Here is a 20,546-nt window from a genome sequence, read left to right on the forward strand (position 1 = left end):
CCACAGTTCAAAAGCATCAATTCTTTGGTGCTCAGCCTTCTTCACAGTCCAACTCTCACATCCATACATGACCACAGGAAAAACCATAGCCTTGACTAGATGGGCCTTTGTTGGCAAAGTAATGTCTCTGCTTTTGAATATGCTATCTAGGTTGGTCATAACTTTCCTTCCAAGGAGTAAGCGTCTTTTAACTTCATGGATGCAGTCACCAACTGCAGTGATTTTGGAGCCCCCAAAAATAAAGTCTGACACTGTTTCCACTGTTTCCCCATCTATTTCCCATGAAGTGATGGGACCAGATGCCATGATTTTCATTTTCTGAATGTTGAGTTTTAAGCCAACTTTTTCACTCTCCTCTTTCACCTTCATCAAGAGGCTTTTTAGTTCCTCTTCACTTTCTGCCATAAGGGTGGTGTCATCTGCATATCTGAGGTTATTGATGTTTCTCCCGGCAATCTTGACTCCAGCTTGTGCTTCTTCCAGCCCAGCATTTCTCATGATGTACTCTGCATATAAGTCAAATAAGCAGGGTGACAATACACAGCTTTGACGAACTCCTTTTCCTATTTGGAACCAGTCTGTTGTTCCATGTCCAGTTCTAACTGTTGCTTCCTGACCTGCATACAAATTTCTCAAGAGGCAAGCATGATCAACTATTTCAATTGATTTCAAAATTTCTGAATGGCAACAGTGAGTTGGTTTCCTTGCTGTCAGTACTACAAGTGACTTGAAATCATTTTATTTCTATTAGTATTACAATGGTAATTGTATAATAATATTGAAAAAAAATCACCCCATGCTGGTATGTCTATGGCATGATTTTAATAAATGTAAATGATGCACATTGGAAGATATTTATTCTATGAGAAAAGAAGTTACATATTTGGATGAGCCTGGAATATTCTAGGTAATTTGATGATTTACTAATACACTGTTAGCAATCCTCTTCAGGTCAGACAAACGGAAAGTAATGTCCTGGTTCAACTTTACAATGGCTTATATTAGAAACTCTGTTTTTAAATTATGGGGGCTGTCCGCTGTTTACAGGTCATAGTCTCATTGTCTATGTGTGTGGTACAGCCTAGTTCGTCCTCATAAAAGTGACCCATCCCTTAATAATCCCCTTTAAAACTATTTCACTTCTATTTGTCTATGGTCAGTTTTTGGTGTTTCCAGAGGAGCATTGTCACAATCTCTAGCACTTGTTATCCAGAGAGAATGCTTTTGCCCATGTACACTCCCAAACCTGCGGCCCATTTGCTGGAGTTGCTGGTGACATTCTGTAATTGACAATTCAGGCCTGTGGGGAACAGCAGACACATAAGAAGGGCTCCACATCCCAGGGGCATGTCCCTCCATGGATAACAACGCAGGGACGAATGAATTAGTAGCGATCTCTGATGGAGACTGTTAAAAAGGCAGGCACCAGTTAGGAGAATAATTAAAGTCTGCCCAAACAACATCTGGTAATGGTGCTTCATGACTTTCTCTTCCAAAGAGTGCTACTTTCAAACTACAGACAAGGTAAAAATAACCTCAGTTTATGTTAATTTCCCGAAGCTTGTCTTCAGCTCCTGATGTGCAATACGTTCGTGAACAGCAGAGCACAGTAAATGATAATTCTTTGTTTCCAAGGGTATAATCAATTTCTTCCTGTTCTAAATCAGGTATATCAAGCCTGGTTTCCGCCTCTCCTGATGGTTCACTGTTGAATAACAATGCGTTACATCCCTTATAAAACACCATATGCTGGGTTTCAGGGAAACAGGCAACGACAATAACAACACTTCAGAGATGACAGGTGACTCTCCAGAGAAGACTGGCGTAGTGGGCGTGGGGTGAGTATGTGCAGAAACTCGGGGTGTATTTACTGAAAGTAATAGAGGAAAAACAATGGTCAACGTGGGATGGAAACGCTAAAAACAAGAAGAAAGAAATGCAGGCTGGTTCGTAATAAGCATGACGGGGTGAGAATCAGTGTGTGTTCAGATAAAAGACTGTGGTCTGGGGGATGGGCTGAGGCCATGGGGTAAATGGGCTCCCAAAACCTCTCTCTGAGGATTGCTTCTGACTAAAAATATCACATGCTCAAGTCTGATGCTTTCCGCTCCTCCAAAATCTTGGAGAAGTTTTCTCAGAGACATATCTGTGCCTTCTTTCTTTCAATTTGGGTAATTTTGCCTTTTCCAGGACATATTTAGGAGCCCAAAGGGTAGAAACCATTCTTTCTGTCTCATTCAGCTACTTGCGGGTCCTGCCCTCCTCTTGCTTCCAAACAGGAGGTCATCCGTCTGACAGGTGGCTGTGAACGCTGTCACGGTCCCTTCTGTGCCTGAGTAGCAGACAGGCATGGACCAGGATGAGCAGAGTCGAGGGAGGCAGGGGTGGCTCCAGGGCTTATGGGGTTTCACCCTGATGGTCATGGTCCAGATGTGCACTCCCATCGGAATCATTCCAGTTTGTTACATCCAAAGGAAGTGTTTCCTAGCTCTGTGTGATTCCCCAGTTACTTAAACAAAGTCAGTGATGTACAAAATTCATTTCTTAGCTTGGCTGTGAAGCAAAGACAGAACCCTGCTGAGTCACCGTTTTGCTTTGGAAATTGTTCCTGAGATGCTTCTCAGGCCCGTGTTCTCTTGTCCATCTGTTGTCAGCCGTCACTGAGCACCCACCAGGCACTGATCACTGGCGAAAGTCAATTTACCTTTCCCACCTTGTGTTCCTGAGTGCCTGCGCTGGTCCAGGCAACCTTCACAACACTTTATTTTCATTATTGGGTTTCCTCTGCCCCTCAGCCTGGCTTATGACAAAGCCCACTGCCATGCCTATTGGTATGAAGACAGGTTTACTGGCTGGGATGTACAGGCAGTGACAACCTAGCAATGAGCTCCCTCCCCACCGGGGGGGTTGCCCCTCCTCTCTGCCTGGTGTTTCTGGACAAGAAGCAGCTCTGACCTGCTGTGTGTTACCTCTAAATCCTCTACATCCATTCTCTCTCCCCTGGCCTCCATCACACCTGGTGGGAATTACCTAGCAAGGTGGGATGTGAAACTGCCTGGCTGAGTTCCTGAAACATGGAAATATTGTTGCTCAGTATCTGAAACACTGAAAATCATCAGTATGCTTGAGGAAGAGAAGAAATAGCAGCCCAAACAGCGTCACAGTCTCACAGCCCCAGACTAGTACATACAACTGGCCCAAACCCACTCTTAGTCCTCAAGCTTGGGTCACAGGGTGACAATTTAAGTCAGATTACACATGCTCTCGGATTGTCAGTGATCACCAGTGGTGTAACTGAGAAGAGGTGGGCACTGCAGCATCACTGAATTGACTGTGAAGTTAACGACGGCGATGGGACAGAGAGTAAGTCTATCCCCCGGGCATCCTGCTGCCATGGAGGCCACTGCTGGTGCTGGCTTGCTGCGGGTGTGCCTCGCGGCACCCGAAACCAGGCTGGGGGCTGCACTTGCTGCTTCCCAAGACCGTACAAGAAGAGCTGCTCTTCTGTTTTTCTCCCTTTTTAGTCACTCTGTAAAAATCCAGCTAAAAACGATTGCAAAAATGGAGAAAAGTAAGGACAGTAGAGTATTCAGGATTCAGCCAAAAAAAAAAATATTGGAATAAGAAAATGAAAGCATAAATTAAAAATCATCATTTATTAAAAGTCATTAATGAAATTATGGAAAAATATTTCAGGCATAAATTTTAGTTATTTGTGTTCATCATATACCCACTGTAAGTGAAAGGGAAAGTGAATTTGCTCAGTCGTGTCCGACTCTTTGCGACCCCATGGACTGCAGTCTACCAGGCTCCTCTAGGTGGGGGTCATATCACATATTGATACATTTAAATTTCAATCAGACATGTACACCTTAGGCCATGTAAAATTAGGAATGTTGTTTAGGGCCGCTATAAAGAACTTGTTGTTCAGTTGCTAAGTCATGCCCAACTCTTTGAGACCCCATGGACTGTACCACGTCAGGCTCCTCTGTCCTCCATTATCTCCTAGAGTTTGCTCGGATTCATGTCTGTTGAGTTGGTGATGTTATCTAACAATCTTATCCTCATATAAGAACTTCAGGATATAAATCCCAGCCAGCATCCCCATTGCTTTGAACAGAAGCTGCATTTATGACTGAACTCAATAGGATTTCTTGGATGTAAGTTCTTCCACCACACCTTGGATGGATGAAAGCTTTTTAAGATTGTTTTTGCAAAGTGATCGACACAGATGGGCAAACCCAAGATAGACCGTGTGATGGCCGTTTGTAAGGCTGTTGTATCTCGTCCATGAGAATGGTATGAAATACAGGTTCTACACATGCACTTATTCTTGTTGAATAACATTCCTAATCGGGAGGAGACCCCCAAGCCAAGTGTTTGACCTCTGCTCATCACAAAGTAAAGTGCGTGGGAATCTTAGTGACTGGTGCCCAGTCATACCTCCCATTCTTAGTAGGGGTAGAATTCAGGGGTTATTGAAGGAAGTTGAAACCAAGATTCCCACCCAAACATTCTCTTTCCAGAGAAAGACTCAAACTTTACAGTCAATAGAGTAAGTGTTGTTTTCTTGCTTTACTCCCGTGACATGTTTTTTTACACATTCTCCTCTTGACCTTAAAAACAAAACACATTCAAGTTGGTTGATTAAAATACTGAAGTTTGACATATAATTAGGATTTTCTTTGTTTTACCCCCAAGATCTTGTATCAAGTATCACCGTAGTGCCTGTGTATAAGGAGATCTTCAAAAGAGAAGAAATACATTGTTTGTATGTGTGTGTATGTTAGTTGCTTAGGCGTGTCCGACTCTTTGCAACCCCATAGACTAGCTCACCAGGCCCGTCCATCCATGGGATTCTCCAGGCAAGAACACTTGAGTGGGTTGCCATTTCCTTCTCCAAAAGGAAATATAGAGAGAAAGAAAATGAAGTCGCTCAATTGTGTCTGACTCTTTGTGACCCCATGGACTGTAGCCTACCAGACTCCTCCATCCATGGAATTTTGCAGACAAGGGTACTGGAGTGTGTTACCATTTCCTTCTCCAAATATGTTGGTTAAGGTGAAGTAACTATCAAGTGACAAGTATGTCTTGCTGGTGCATTAAATCTGACTAGTAGTTCCAAAGATAAAGTATAAATACATAATGAAACATGTTTAAAAACAAATGAACAGTGAGAAAACCAGAATTTTAGGAAAAAAGAACAAGCCATTCATTTAAGTGGTTTCTGGAAACTGAGAGGTGTAGCCACCTTGGGGATTCTCACAATCACAGCAGTGATTTAGGAGAGTTTGAGGGCCAAAATCACAAAAAATTAGAGAAAACAGACAGATATATCTCTTGAGATAGGATATGTGTGTGTGTGTGTGTGTGTATGTGTGTGTGTGTCTATATCTGTATGTGTGGTTGGAATTTGATTATAAGTATACTTACAAATATATGCATATATGATATATAAAATTAATGTTATAGATATTTACATATTTATAAACAAATCTCTCCAAGCATAAAAGCTCTTAGTTGTATTTTCTTAATGTGTTTATTCCTCAAAATACGTACCTGAGTTTGCATGTTCCTAGTAAACCATCTGCTGTCCAGTGGACATTCCCTGAGTGGTACCTGGGGCGATGACGGCTTTAGTAAATTCAGTGGTGATCAGTTGTCCCATGAGGAAGTCCCACAGGCAGCTGGTCCTCTCTCTCTGCTGGGCTTCCCAGGTGACTCAGCAGTAAAGAATCTGCCTGCCAATGCAAGAGACTTAAGAGATGGAGGTTCAAGCCCTTGTTCAGGAAGATCCCCTGGAGAAGGAAATGGCAACCCCCTCTAGTATGCCTGGAAAATCCCATGGACAGAGGTGCCAGGAAAGCTACAGTCCATGAGGTTGCAAAAAGTTGGGTATGACTAAACAACAACAAGAACTGTCTCTGTTACAAGAGCAGTAAAAATGCGTAAGAGTCAACAATAGACAGTAGAGATAATACGAAGGCCAAATAGAGCAGGTATAGAGCCAGTTAATGAGCTGAGTTTTGAGTTGGAGAGAGATGGCCAGGCTTATGGATATACAAAACAAAACTCAAAAGGGACGCGTGCCCCCACACACACACACACACACTCCCAAGACTCCTCCCAGCTCAGACTGCCCCTGGTGCCTCTGAGTGACCTTTCAGAGCTTCACATTCTTGGGCAGCACAAACCGGACCGAGGAGAAGACTCAGCACCAGAACCTTCATCTTGTGGCCCTCGTGGTTCTTCTGGTGAGGCTGATGGTGTCCCACTGGTTGGACAGGATGGAATCAGTGCCACTTCTTATAGAATCGGTGTGTTAGCATGATGCATCTTGAACCACTGACTGTTCCTCCTAAGACCAAGGTTACACAGAAGTCATCTTCAATCTCCTGCTTGGCAGGGATAAGCTTTTATGGCATTTTGTCCTCTTAATAATGAGGATTGAGGAAACTTATGTGAATCTGGACATTTGACCTTTAGAGTGAGTGAGAAATCACAATACAGATCCTATATTTCAAGGTCAGGAACATTTATTTTCCTTTATGTCCTGAGATCCAAACTGGAATAAGCTGTCCAGGACACACATCCCCTTCTCCTGCATTAGTTCCTTTACATTGAGGAGATGGCTCAAAATTTATTTTCTAAAACTAAAATTGAGTGTGTGGTTTAACAAAGGTAAGACGATTTCCTGAGACGCTTTAAAAGCCTCCTGTTGCTCTGAGGTGAGGAGTGTGTGAGCACCGTGCTCATCGCCTCCTCCTGCCCCACAGCGGCCCTGTCCTCCTCCTAACCAAGAGGACGGTCCCTTCCAGGGTCTGTTTTCACCTAGCATGCGTGTTTGTTTTTAAATGATGGACGGTTAATTCCTTTGTAGGTATTTCAGTCAGTCACCCGCTGGATGTAGTCTTTCATCAAAATGTTTTATTACCAATTAAATAGGATTTGAGCTGTCCGCCCGTCCACCCTACTCTAGTAGCCATGGCGTTAGCGTGTGCCAGGTTCAAAACCAAAGGCATCAGCAACAGTAGCCTGCCCTTCTGGAGGTATGTGCCCCAAGGGAGGAAAAGTTTCCTTTTTTTGCAGAACGTCTTAATTTCTCCTTTATCTGACAGTAGCACACTACAAGGAAGAAAAGTTCTGTGCAATGTGCTGCGAACGTTTACCTACATGCGCGTAGCAAACAACGTGTGCTCTGGAAGATTCTCCTGTCCACCCTTTGGCCTGAATTCAGCAAATGCAAATGTAGCGCCAACAAGAGCCTAAGCCTCAGAATTAAGCAGGAAGCAGACAGACTTGCGTTATGCGGAGAACTGTCTTCCAATGAAAAGAGAATACATACCAGCCCTCAAGTCATTGCCAAATTGAATCATCTGTTTATAAGCTGTAGGATGAAGAATAAAGAAAGGTGGGAAATGGTACTGAGGAACCCATTTTCAGGGCAGGAACTGAGACACAGATGCAGAGAACGGACTTGTGAGCACAGGTGGGGGAAGAGGGAGGGGAGGATTCAGACAGTCATGCTGCCACACGTACGTGACCGTGTGTGAAACAGATGGCGAGTGGAAAGCCGCTGTGTGCACAGGGAGCTCAGCTCAGAGCTCGTGATAACCCAGAGCGGTGGGCAGGTGAGGGGGAGACTCAAGCGTCTCAGGAAATCGTCTTACCTTTGTCTAATTATGACTCACTGGCATTGATGTATGGCAGAGACCACCACAACTTTGTAAAGCAATTATCCTCCAATTAAAAGCAAATTTAAAAAGTAAATGTTGTGTGTTGCTGCTGCCGCTAAGCTGCTTCAGTCGTGTCCGACTCTGTGCGACCCCATAGACGGCAGCCCACCAGGCTCCTCTGTCCCTGGGATTCTCCAGACAAGAACACTGGAGCGGGTTGCTATTTCCTCCTCCAATGAATGCATGCATGCTAAGTCACTTCAGTCGTGTCCGACTCTGTGCAACCCCATAGATGGCAGCCCACCAGGCTCCTCTGTCCACGGGATTCTCCAGGCAAGAATACTCTAGTGGGTTGCCATTTCCTTGTCCGAATGATACCTAAATGTAGGTAAATAAAATATAAATGCTTTGCTTAAGAAAATATGGGAACTTAGAGTGTGTTTGAGGTCTACTTTCAGAAAGGGAATATTTCTATAGGGAAGGGTTTTAAGTGACCCTCTGAGGATCCTTGGAAGAGTGAGTTAAGAGTGAATCTGTGGGAACTCAGTAGGACATGAGAACAGAAGACACGAATATGGTTCGAAAGGTCCCCTTGGCTGGTTGCATCTATCAAAGTTCTGCGGTACCTTCACTTGTGTTCAGAGATTTTTTTTTTTTTTAACCTGGACCATTTTTAAAGTTTTTATTCAATCTGTTACAGTATGGCATCTATTGTCTATGTTCTGGGATTTTGGCCCCAATGCCTGTGGGTTCTTGGCTCCCCGACCAGCGGTAGAAACCGTACCCCCTGCATTGGAAGGCAAATTCTATCCACTGGACCAGCAGGGGAGTCCCCAGAGGTGCATTCACTTTGATGAGGCGATTAGTTCAAAGGGCTTATGGAACAATTTCTACACATAAAAGACATTAACAGGTTTTTTGATTGTGGTGTTGAAACATTTAAAAATATATTTAATGGTGTAGTAGCTATGACACACTCATAGTGAAAAGGGTAAGAAATTGGATTCACGGATTAGATCTCTAAGAATCCATACATTCTGTAAAAATATTAGCATTTGAGATAAACACGAATATGTTTCAAGACTGTTGAACTCTCCAATATCTTAGTATATTAGTGTGTTCATGAAAAAGCATGTGGACATATACAGAGTTGAAACAAATCTGTCAGAAGTACCTAATTCTGTCTACGGGATAAAGGAGCAAATTAGGATGGAGAATACTTTCTTATGAACTCATATGTTTCTATGAATGGGTTTTTCTAAGTTTAATGATATTTCTTCTTCTTGGAAAAATTTCAGTTAAATCTTCTTGACCTTCAACTTTGTGGAAAATTGTATTCAGTTTCTTAAATAGGTAAAGGACAATAGAAATTTTTTGTTTCATCACGTATCAATTTTAGTCACACATTTTTCAAGTAATGTGTTCATTTCATCAGGAGTGTTAAGCCTAGTAACATAAATCTGCTTATAGTTTCCTTGTGCTCTTTAGCTGTTGGATTTGTGGTGATAATTTGTTTTTTTTTCCTTATTCATATTTACATCACAAATACACACAGGTACACACATGCATGTATCAATACATGTATGCACATATATGTCAGTGTATATATGTCTATGTCTATATGGAATTTCATAATTTTTGACTTGCTATGCCGGGTCTTGTCTTTCAACATCCCTGAAGAGATTCATCCCCTTACTCTGTATTCAATTGCATATATGCATCCACCTATCAAATCCAGCATTTCCAGACCAGCTGTGAAGCCCAGAGTCAGAACTCGAGCTGCATGTACTGTGCTCTACAAGTGGCAGAATTTAAACGTCGCCCTTGACCTCTGTCACTACAGCTAAGACAGAAATATCTGCTACTTGTGCCTTTCAAATTTGCCAACTGTAGCCCATTTGGAGGCCATATCTCTGTAGGAGCTAAAACATTTATTCTATTAAGTATCATGTAGGTAAGCTGCAGTCCATGGGGTCACTAAGAGTCTGACACGACTGAGCGTCTTCACGTTCACTTTTCACTTTCATGCATTGGAGAAGGAAATGGCAACCCACTCCAGTTCTTGCCTGGAGATGGCGGAGCCTGGTGGGCTGCCGTCTATGGGGTCGCACAGAGTAGGACACGACTGAAGCGACCTAGCAGCAGCAGCAGCAGCAGCAGCAGGTCTAGTACTATTTTCCCAGGACTTGGACTAGATTTCTAAATTTTGGCCCAAACTTTCAAATAGATTTTATACTTTTTTTTCCTTTTTTCCCCCGCAAAGATTTATTGATTTGGTTTTGGCTGTGCTGGGTCTTTGATGCAGCATGGGCTTTCTCGCACAGCAGTGAGTGGAACTACTCTCTGGATGCAGTACTCAGGCTTCTCATCGCAGCGGATTCTCTTTGGAGCGTGGGCTCTAGGCGTGTGGACTCAGGAGTTGTGGTGCACAGGTTAGTTTCCCCGAGGCACGTGGGATCTTCCCAGACCAGAGGTCAAGCCCCGTGTACCCTGCATTGGCAAAGTAACCCCTGCGGTTTCTTTACCACTTGACCATCAGGGAAGCCCCTTTAGTTCTACCTCTTGAGGGTGCTAGATCTTTTGGATTGTAAAGGGGGGTGGTCAGGTGCCCTGCCCAGAACAGTGGGAATGGCCTCTCCTTCGAAATACTAGCATCCACTGTTCTTTGACGCATGGGATGGGGGAAGACCATCCTTAGATGCTGTGAACAATGACAACTTCCTGACTGAACTGTCAGTCATCTTGGCCCTACCGTGCTGCACTGACTTCATGGTGCGATGGATTGACCAAGGCTTATATGCTGGCCACTGTTGATCACTAGAGATAAAGTCATTAAGAAATATCAGTCCTACAGCTCAATTGCAGAAGTGTTGGTGCTCTCAGAATACGCACTTTTTCCTCAGTTATAGCCCATGGCATCTTACACTGTCTCTCTATGCAGTTCAGTGAGTGGAATGCAAGTTCCTTTCCCTGTAATCAATAAGATGATTTCTAGGGACATCTTTTATGACCTGATTACCCCCTTCCCTACAATAAGAGGATGCATAACCCTGTCCCCTGATGATCTAGTCATTTTTCTCCTTCTCCCCTGAACACCTCTAGGACGTCTCTATTTACTCCTCATCAGAATTATTGTCTCTGATGAACACTTATCTTATTAAAGGCTTATTTTTTCTGGAGAGTTAAATTTAGCATGCATATTTGTGTTTTTTAAAATCGGGAACTTTTGTACAGACACATGTAAGTCAGCTGTGTATTAAACCAATTTATTTAAACCCTCAGAAATCAAATACCGCCAGACAGGACATGATTAGTGACCAGGAGAGATGAGATGGGAAAGCGAGTGGACTGTGAGGAGAGAAGGACCATGGTAATCAGGAAGGTCGTCTTCGCTTGGTGATCTTGATTCCATGCAGGAGATGTGTCTGGCCTCAGTGACTCTTTCTGTAGGTGAATAAAACAGGACCAAAGTTTAGTAGAGCTGACAGTGTGATGGCTGATGAGGGTGAGCCTCAGGCAATAGGATGTCCAAGCTACAGGAGCTGGTGGCTGATCCAATGGGCAGATTTCTGGTGGACCTCAATACTCCACATCTCTGTGATATGTGGGTCCATGTGGAATTTTCCCAAGAATGTTCATATGGGGTGACCTTTCCCATTTGGAATTCATTCTAGGAGATTTCCGATTGCATGTTCATTGGGATGATTCATCTAAAGGTTGTTTACAGACTCTGATTGGAGTACATGCCTGTAATTCCACAAGTTTTGTCTTTTGGGTCTTCAAGAGTTAATTTTAATTTTATTTTGGAGTATACTTGATTAGCAATGGTGATTGGTTTCAGGTGTTCAGCAGCACAGTTGTTTATACATGCATGTATTAATATCTATTCTTTTCCAGATTCTTTCCCCTTTTAGGTTTTACAGAGTATTGAGCATAGTTCCCTGTGCTTCACGGTCGGACCTTGCTGTCTGTCCATCCTGTAAATAAGAATTTGCATCTGCTAACCCCAAACTCCCAGTGCTCGTCCCCAGTCCTCCTCCCACTTGGTGATCACAAGCCTGTTTTCTTTATCTGCGAGATTGTTTCTGCTTTGCAAAGACGCTCCTTCGGGTCATATTTTAGATTCCACATGTAAGTGCTATCAAGTGGTATTTGTCTTTCTCTGTCCGACTCACTTTACTTAGTATGATAGCTCATCCATGTTGCCGCAAATGGCATGATTTCATTCTTTTTTATGGCTGAGTAATTTCATTGACTATATGCATTACATCTTTCTTATCATATTCACCAGGAAGCCAGTGTTTTTCTTTGCTTATTTTCCTTTTTTTTTTTCCTCAGAAGAAAATCAAAAGCCACACTTTAGCCTAGATCAGTGTTGTTTTCTGAGATTGTCTTAGTTTGGAAAGCTAAAAATCTCACTTTAAGAAGATCCTCTGAGGGGGAGTGTAAACCAAACGCATGTTTCAGACAGCATGGTTGGAAAGCCTTTACTAGTTCTATCAGAATCATGTGAGGTTAAACACTGGTCTTGCAGAAAACGTGAGCTCTCTTTAATCCCAGCTCTCCTAGCGTAGGGATGTGTATTGACCGTAAGATCAGTCCTGTTCCCTCACTTACGGGAACACTAACTGGTTTCTACCAACTTGTGGTGGTCCCTGCTTCTCCCTGATGACCCTGGCTTGCGAGATTCCTGCAGGATAAGGCTTTTCCACCCAAACTGCTCAGCATTAATCAACAAACCCATCTGAGATTTCATATGGCTCAAGAGAAGACAAATTACCTAATATAACAGAAAAATTATCTGGCTATAGAATGTAAATTATTGGGACAAAAAATCATTACCTGCAAAATTTGGCACATATGAAATCACCATGTGTCCTTACTGATTTTAATTGTGCTGCTGATTTTAATGGAAAGACATTAGTAACAAACTATTTGCACTTACACTGAGCTTTTACTGAGCTCCATAGTTTTGCACAGGGAGGACAGTCACCTGTGGGAAGATCAAAACAACAGGAGAAAATGATCCACTGACCACTACATTTCTCCAGTATTTCCAAGTTTCTTTTTTTTAGTAATCAAATATATAAAAGATTATTTATGGAGAAAGGAACTTCAAATAAATTGATTTGCTTCCTAATAGTATATTTATGTATCAGGTAAATGATATATTTAGGGAAAAATGTAATTCAATTACCGCTTTCAAAGAAATTCACAATATATTTTTCTTCAATTCCTTTCAGTTTCAACAGCTCCTTGAACATCTCCAAGGCTTTCTCTTCAATATCATTTACTTTAACTGAAAAACACCAAACACAAAGCAGAATTTTGCCCCTAAGAACCCAGAGAAATTTCTGAAAGCAGAACAAGAAGTAGAGTGTGCAAACCAGCTCTTCCCTTGTTATAAATTAAGCCTCCAGGAGTTATCATTTCCCATGACACAGATGTTTGTCTTAAGAATTAACTCCAGTGCAACTCTCTAACTAGGGCCCCACTAGCATCAGCAAGAGGACCCCAAAGACTCTCAGGAACTCCATGAATTTGGGGCTCAACCCATCACAGTATGGAACCTACTTGCTCCTTTATCAACTTCCTGGAACCTGTACCTGCCACTCAGGTCTTGTTCTGGATCCAGATAAAGAGGAAACACAGTTCTGCCCTGACAGAGACTCATTCACCACGTCACACATGAAAATGGGAGGCAACGTATTCTTTACTTAACCCACCATTCCACCCACTGCCTTTTCTGAAATAGACCCCTGATGTCCCAGTGGTGCACACCTCTCAAGCTTCTAGGTGCTTATTTGGGGATGATGTCAAGGTTCATAGAACTGTGTATTTGAAAAATTGAGCACGACAAAGATTTACTGTAAAAGTTTCTGTTTCAAGGCTTATAGTTCATCGAGAAAATGGTATGCTGAAGAAATTGAGAGTAACCTCATTAGGTAATGGATTGAAATTAATTGATGTGTTTTTTAAAAAATCTAGGAACCACATGAAAAGATGTTCAGCATCACTCATTATCAGAGAAATGCAAATCAAAACCACTATGAGGTACCATTTCACGCCAGTCAGAATGGCTGTGATCCAAAACTAATACAATTATGTAAAGTTTAAAAATAAAATAAAATTAGAAAATAAAAATAAAAAATAAAACAAATACTTTCAAAGTAAAAAAAAATGAAAAAAAATAAATAAAATGCTTTTTATTTCTTTTCTTAATTCTAAAAAAAAAAAAAAAACAAAAGTCTACAAGCAATAAATGCTGGAGAGGGTGTGGAGAAAAGGAAATTTTCTTACACTGTTGGTGGGAATGCAAACTAGTACAGCTACTATGGAGAACAGTGTGGAGATTCCTTAAAAAACTGGAAATAGAACTGCCTTATGATCCAGCAATCCCACTGCTGGGCATACACACTGAGGAAACCAGAAGGGAAAGAGACACATGTACCCCAATGTTCATCGCAGCACTGTTTATAATAGCCAGGACATGGAAGCAACCTAGATGTCCATCAGCAGATGAATGGATAAGAAAGCTGTGGTACATATACACAATGGAGTATTACTCAGCCATTAAAAAGAATACATTTGAATCAGTTCTAATGAGGTGGATGAAACTGGAACCTATTATACAGAGTGAAGTAAGCCAGAAAGAAAAACACCAATACAGTATACTAACACATATATATGGAATTTAGAAAGATGGTAACAATAACCCTGTGTATGAGACAGCAAAAGAGACACTGATGTATAGATCAGTCTTATGGACTCTGTGGGAGAGGGAGAGGGTGGGGAGATTTGGGAGAATGGCATTGAAACATGTATAATATCATGTATGAAATGAGTCACCAGTCCAGGTTTGATGCACGATACTGGATGCTTGGGGCTGGTGCACTGGGACGACCCAGAGGGAGGGTATGGGGAGAGAGGAGGGAGGAGGGTTCAGGATGGGGAGTACGGGTATACCTGTGGTGGATTCATTTTGATGTTTGGCAAAACTAATACAATATTGTAAAGTTTAAAAATAAAATAAAATTTAAAAAAGAAAAAAATCTAGAAACCAATGTGGTATTATAATTTTCCTCCAATTAAAAATAAACTACTTTCAGTAAAATTAATTTTTTTATTTATTAATGTCAACAGTGGGAATTATTTAGAAATGTTTGATGACCTGATACTTCCCATCCCTACCAGCTCCTCTTTCTTGGTAGGTTAAGTTCCAGGGTCCTTAACTCACTGAACAAAAAGAGGCAGGTCTTATACACTGAAGAATGGATACTATCACCACATGCTGATTTTCTGAATAAAAGTATTGACAATGGAAATGTTTCACGACCATGTCGATGTAAATATGAGATATCATACGTACCAAATATTGCAGCCAATTGTATCTCCCCACATCTTTTATTCTTATCCTTGTTGACAACACTTACTATGAGAACAGTGTCAGATGCATATATAACTTCAAATTTATTTTCGCCCTCATCTGTGAGAGAGAGAAGATAAATACATACGTGTATATATATACACATATGTACAACCCTGTCTTAATTGATTGTCAGTTTGATTTATTGTGGCAGATTGAGCGTATTAGCGATGGTACACCCTGTATTGGTGTGCCTCACTCCAAGGGTGTCCTGATGCTACAGTTGTTACAAAAGCAAGGAAGGCAGCTAAGACTTTTCTATTCCCACCTTCTTATACAACTGACCTGATATACTTAAATTTTAGTAAAAAATGTACCCCTTAAGCCACGTAAGATTAGGAATGCTGTTTACTGCCGTTACTAAGAACTTAGAGATATAAATCTTAGCTGCATCTCAAGTGCTTTGAACAGAAGCTGCTTTTATGATTGAATTCAGGATGATTTCCTTGCATTTAAGTTCATCCATTCCACCTTGGGCGAATTAAGACATTTTAAGACTGTTTTAAAAAATTGAATGACGGTGTGCAAACTCAAATAGACCATTGAGACGTCAGTTTGTAAGGCCGTTGTAGATTATCTGTGAGAACCATATGAAATACATGTCTGCACATGTTATTCTCAAGAGAAGCACGCATAATTGGGAGGAGACCTCTACTGTGTGTGTTTGAACCCTTTGCTTATGAAAAAGTGCTTGGAGATCTCAGGGACTGCAGCCTGCCCACACCTCTAATAGTCGGAGTAGAATTCAGGTGTGTGGGATAACTGAAGGAAGTTGAGACCAAGATTTCCACCCAAACACACTCTGACCAGTGAAACAGTCATACTTACACTCAACAATATAAGTGTTGTTTTTTGTCTTTTTCCCCGTGACATGTTTTGCTACCCATTCTCCGTTCAACCTTAAAAACAAAACATATTCAAGGTGGTTGATTAAAATAATGAAAAAAGTAACATATAATTAGGATTTTCTTTGTTTCTCCCCAAAGATTAAGTGTGAGATGTAACCTTAGTGCCTGTGAGCAATGTGACCTTCAAAAGAGAAGAAATACATCCTCTAAGGTCAAGTAACTATCAAGTGACAAGGCTGGCTTGTCTACACGTTAAATCTGAGCAGTAGTTCCCAGGATAAACTGCAAATAGAAAGCAAGTCATGTTGAAAGGAGAATAAACATGGACAGATCTAAACTTTTAGGGAAAATTAAATGAATGCAGCTTGAAACAAAATACTTCCTGGAAACAGAGACCTGTTGCCATCATGGCAGACCTTGGGGGTTCTCACTATCCTGGCAATGACTCTTCAGATAATATGATAGGGAAAAAAAATTAGAGAAAGAAATGCTTAATTTTATCAAAACACACACCATTTTTCCATCACAACAACGTAAGAGGGTTAATCCGTGAAAGACACATGCAGTATACATGCACATTGAAACATACACACACACAAGTAAACACACAAGTACACAAGTTATGCTTATATTACATAAGGAAGTATATATGTATGTAATATATGAAAGTACATATTGTCAACTACATAACCGAAGACTTTGACTGTCTTCATATATGTCATGTGTGAAATAGGGGTATATGGCACATAGGCAGCATGCATGCAAAATAAATATTAAAAGGGAAATAACTCAACAAGAATTAATTTTTGAACAGACACCTTGGGAAAGAATGCCCGCAATGAATTGTGCTAAGTGTTCTCAGTCACTAGGAAAATGCATTGCAGTTACTCAAAATAACCACAACATGGGAACAAAACCATTTTCCAATATCTGCAAAATATAATAAATTTTTTATATAAACCGTATCCTTTCACTTGGCTTGAAAAATGGGACTCCCTGCATATGCAGACACTGAGGTAAAATTTTAAAACATTATGCTAAGTGATAGAGGCCAGGGAAAATGATGCAGGATGCATAATGTTGGCCTCTGAAGTTCTAGAAGAGGTGAGATGAACAGATCTGTTCTTATCTGTGGCTTAAAGGGTCGACGTTGAATGGTGAAGAATAGATTTTTGGCAGTGATGGAGGAATTTTATATCTGGACTATGGAGGTCGTGAAAAATGTGTGTACCTGTCAAAACACACTGAACTATGCCCTCCACTAAGATGCATATAGGAGAAGGAAATGGCAACCCACTCCAGTATTCTTGCCTGGAGAATCCCAGGGACAGAGGAGCCTGGTGGGCTGCCGTCTATGAGGTTGCACAGAATCGGACACGACTGAAGCGACTTAGCATGCATGCATGCAAAGATGCATATAATTACCATAAATACACTTCTCTTTCCCTGGTAGCTCAGCTGGTAAAGAATCCGCCTGCAATGTGGGACACCAGGGTTTGATCCCTGGGTTGATCCCCTGGAGAAGGGAAAGGCTACCTACTCCAGTATTCTGGCCTGGAGGATTCCATAGACTGTTGGGGTTGCAAAGAGTTGGACACGACTGAGTGACTTTCACTTTCACTTCACTTTCATACTTTTGCAAAGTTGGTTTCAGAAAGATTAGCCACATGAAAATTCAAACATAGAACTCAAATATTAAAATGGCAAAGAGGAAGATACTATGATATTCTTAAAAAATTAGTGAAAACAGACAGGATATAATTATAATATAATATATCCTCCTGCTGCTGCTAAGCTGCTAAGTCACTTCAGTCGTGTCCAACTCTGTGTGACCCCATAGACGGCAGCCCACCAGGCTCCCCCGTCCCTGGGATTCTCCAGGCAAGAACACTGGAGTGGGTTGCCATTTCCTTCTCCAAATATATCCTCCTAGGATATAATATATACATATGTGTGTGTGTCTGTGAGTTTGTATCTTTATGTGGTTGTGATTTGATTGTAAGAATGCTATCAGAGAGGGCTTCTCTGGTGGCTCAGAAGTAAAGAATCTGCCTGCAATGCAGGAGACACAGGAGACTTGTGTTCAATCCCTGGGTCAGGAAGATCCCCTGGAAGAGGGTATGGCAGCCCACTCCAGTATTCATGCCTAGAAAATCCCATGGATGGAGGAGTCTGACTGGCTACAGTTGATAAGATCACAAACAGCTGTACACAACCAAAGTGACTGAGCACTCACACACCCGTATTATCAAATGGGCTTCCCAGGTGGCACAGTGGTAAAGAACTCCCCTACCAGTGTACGAGACCGGGAGATGGGGTTCGATCCCTGGCCTGGGAAGATTCCCTGGAGAAGGAAATCTCAAGCTACTCCAGTATTCTTGCCTAGAAAACTGCATGGACAGAGGAGCCTGGCTGGCTATAGTCTATGGGACCACAAAGAATCAGACATGACTGAGCTCACACACACACACTCTATCAAATATCTACACATGTGATATATAATATATAAACATTTATATCTATAAACCAATCTCTCCAAGCATAAAATCCTCAGGTGTTTTTTTCGTAATGCTTTTATTCCTAAAAATACATATCTGAACTTGCATGTTCCTTATAAAGTGCCTGCTGCCTAGTGGACCTTCCCTGAGTGGTACCTGGGGCTGTGACAGCTTTAGTAAATTCAGTGGTGATTAGTCACCCCCTGAGGAGGCCCTGCAGGCAGAGGTCACTGTGTGCTCTCCCCCGCCCTCAGCTTCTGGGGCTCAGTGGGAACTTTCTCTTACAAATTCCGCAGGAAGGTTCAAGTCCCTGGTTGGAACTGTGGGGTTTGAGGCACGGACCTCTTCTGTCAGCTGTGTCCCTCTTTCCTTTAATGAGCTGATGCCAGTGGAGCTTCGGGGGCTCTCCCGTCTAAGCAAAGGCTCCAGAACATTCCCTGGAGGCTCTTAGGGGAACTGCCTCCCCGCAACCCCCCCAGTTCAGAGACCCTGCTCAGCTACACAGCTCAGGGTGTCCTGCTCTCAACAAAATCCCGAGAGTTCCCTGCAGACGTGGAAGCCACACCCTCCCTCAGGCTTGGGGTTTATATATGTGTTCCTTCTGGATTATTTTTACTTACTTGACATAAAAATAGAAGTCTACTGTACCCTGTTCATCATCAAAGACAAGGTAACACAAGTAAGCTCTGAATGGCCCGTTCTCAGCGATCTTATCTGGGATAGTGGAGGCAATGTACACAGTTCTCCATTTTCCTGAAAGCTAAGGGTAAAATTCCTTTCAGAAATTTGTATCCTTGTCTTTTTATTTCATCCAGCATCACCCTCGTGAGTTCCCCATCCCTTGTGCTCATCAGCACACATTATCTAAGACTGAACAAAACAGGATTTATAAAATAGTAAAAAAAAAAAAAAGTCAAAGTAAAAGAAATAGAGACATTTCTGAAATAGCTTAAGGTCTCTTGTCAAATGCAAGAACTCCAATCCAACACTTGTTTGGCTGATCTTCTATCTCTGTAACAAGAGCAGTAAAAATGTGTGAGTGAAGGCTGTTCAGTCGTGTCTGATTCTTTGCGACCCCATGGACTGTATTCTCCAGGCCAGAATACTGGAGTGGGTAGCCTTTCCCTCCTCCAGGGGATCCTCCCAACCCAGAGATCCAACCCAGGTCTCCTGCATTGCCAGCAGATTCTTTACCAGCTGAATCACAAGAGAAGCCCAAGAATACTGGACTGGGTAGCCTATCCCTTCTCCAGCAGATCTTCCCAACCCAGGAATTGAACCAGGGTCTCCTGCATTGCAGGTGGATTCTTTACCAACTGAGCTATTGAGGGAGCCCTGATAAATGCGTGAGTCACATCTAATACACAGTAGAGATAATACAGAGACCCAGTAGGACAAGTATACAGCCAGTAAATGGAGCGATGGAGTTGGAGGGAAGTGGCTCAGCTTATGGATCCATATAACAAAACCACAAAAGGGACACACACACACAGCATCTCTTGACCCCTCAAGACCTCCTCCCAGGTCAGAACATCCCTGGTACCTGTGAGAGACCTTTCTGATCGTCTGCTTCTTGGGCATCACAAACCAGACCAAGTAGAAGACTCAACACCAGAACCTTCATCTTGTGGCTCTCAGAGCCCTTCTTCTGCAGAGGGTGAGAGGGCTCCAGTTATTGGAGAGGATGTGAATTGGTGCCATTTCTTGTAGGAACATTATGTTGGCGTGATGCGTCATGAACCAATGTTTGTTCCTCCAAGGTTACCCAGAAGTCATCTTCAATATCCTGCTTGGCAGGGATGAACTTTTCTGGCATTTTGTCCTTTAAATAAGGAGGATTGTTTTAGGAGAAGCTTAAGTGAGTCTGGACATTTGACCTTTAGAGTGAGTGAGAAATCACAATACACATCCCATATTTCAAAGTCAGGAACATTTATTTTCCTTTATAGCCTGAGATCCAAAATGGGATAAACTGTTCAGGACATGTGTTCCCCACTCCTGTATTGTTTCCTTAACATTGAGGAGATGGTTTAAATTTAATTTCCGAAAAGTAAAATTCAGTGTGTGGTTTAGCATAATTAAATGATTTTCCAAGAGA

The 20,546-nt window shown here is 42.0% G+C and overlaps 1 protein-coding gene across 1 annotated transcript; it reads right to left on the reverse strand.

Moving 5' to 3' along the window:
• Positions 1-3,369: 3,369 nt before the first annotated feature.
• Positions 3,370-20,212, reverse strand: LOC105001031 (odorant-binding protein-like). The gene is made up of 7 exons (XM_010857149.1): positions 19,992-20,212; positions 19,069-19,208; positions 15,931-16,001; positions 15,046-15,162; positions 12,874-12,975; positions 6,195-6,274; positions 3,370-3,543 (listed from the first exon to the last, which is right to left on the reverse strand). Exons 1-7 carry the CDS (start codon positions 20,070-20,072, stop codon positions 3,370-3,372), a joined length of 765 nt encoding a protein of 254 aa, XP_010855451.1. The 5' UTR covers positions 20,073-20,212.
• Positions 20,213-20,546: the final 334 nt, after the last annotated feature.

This window comes from Bison bison, unplaced genomic scaffold (genome assembly GCF_000754665.1).
Source record: "Bison bison bison isolate TAMUID 2011002044 unplaced genomic scaffold, Bison_UMD1.0 scf7180017864377, whole genome shotgun sequence".
In the NCBI taxonomy this organism is placed as follows: Eukaryota; Metazoa; Chordata; class Mammalia; order Artiodactyla; family Bovidae; genus Bison; species Bison bison.

What these genes read in the sequence shown, in the direction of transcription:
- LOC105001031 (XM_010857149.1), bottom strand. Translation starts at nt 20,072, where the DNA reads ATGAAGGTTCTGGTGTTGAGTCTTCTACTTGGTCTGGTTTGTGATGCC. An exon ending in ACAATTGGCTGCAATATTTG is followed by an intron (nt 12,976 to 15,045) that starts GTACGTATGATA and finishes GGTGTTTTTCAG; the next exon opens with TTAAAGTAAATGATATTGAA. An exon ending in TGAGTCTTCTCCTCGGTCCG is followed by an intron (nt 3,544 to 6,194) that starts GTTTGTGCTGCC and finishes AATCGTTTTTAG; the next exon opens with CTGGATTTTTACAGAGTGAC.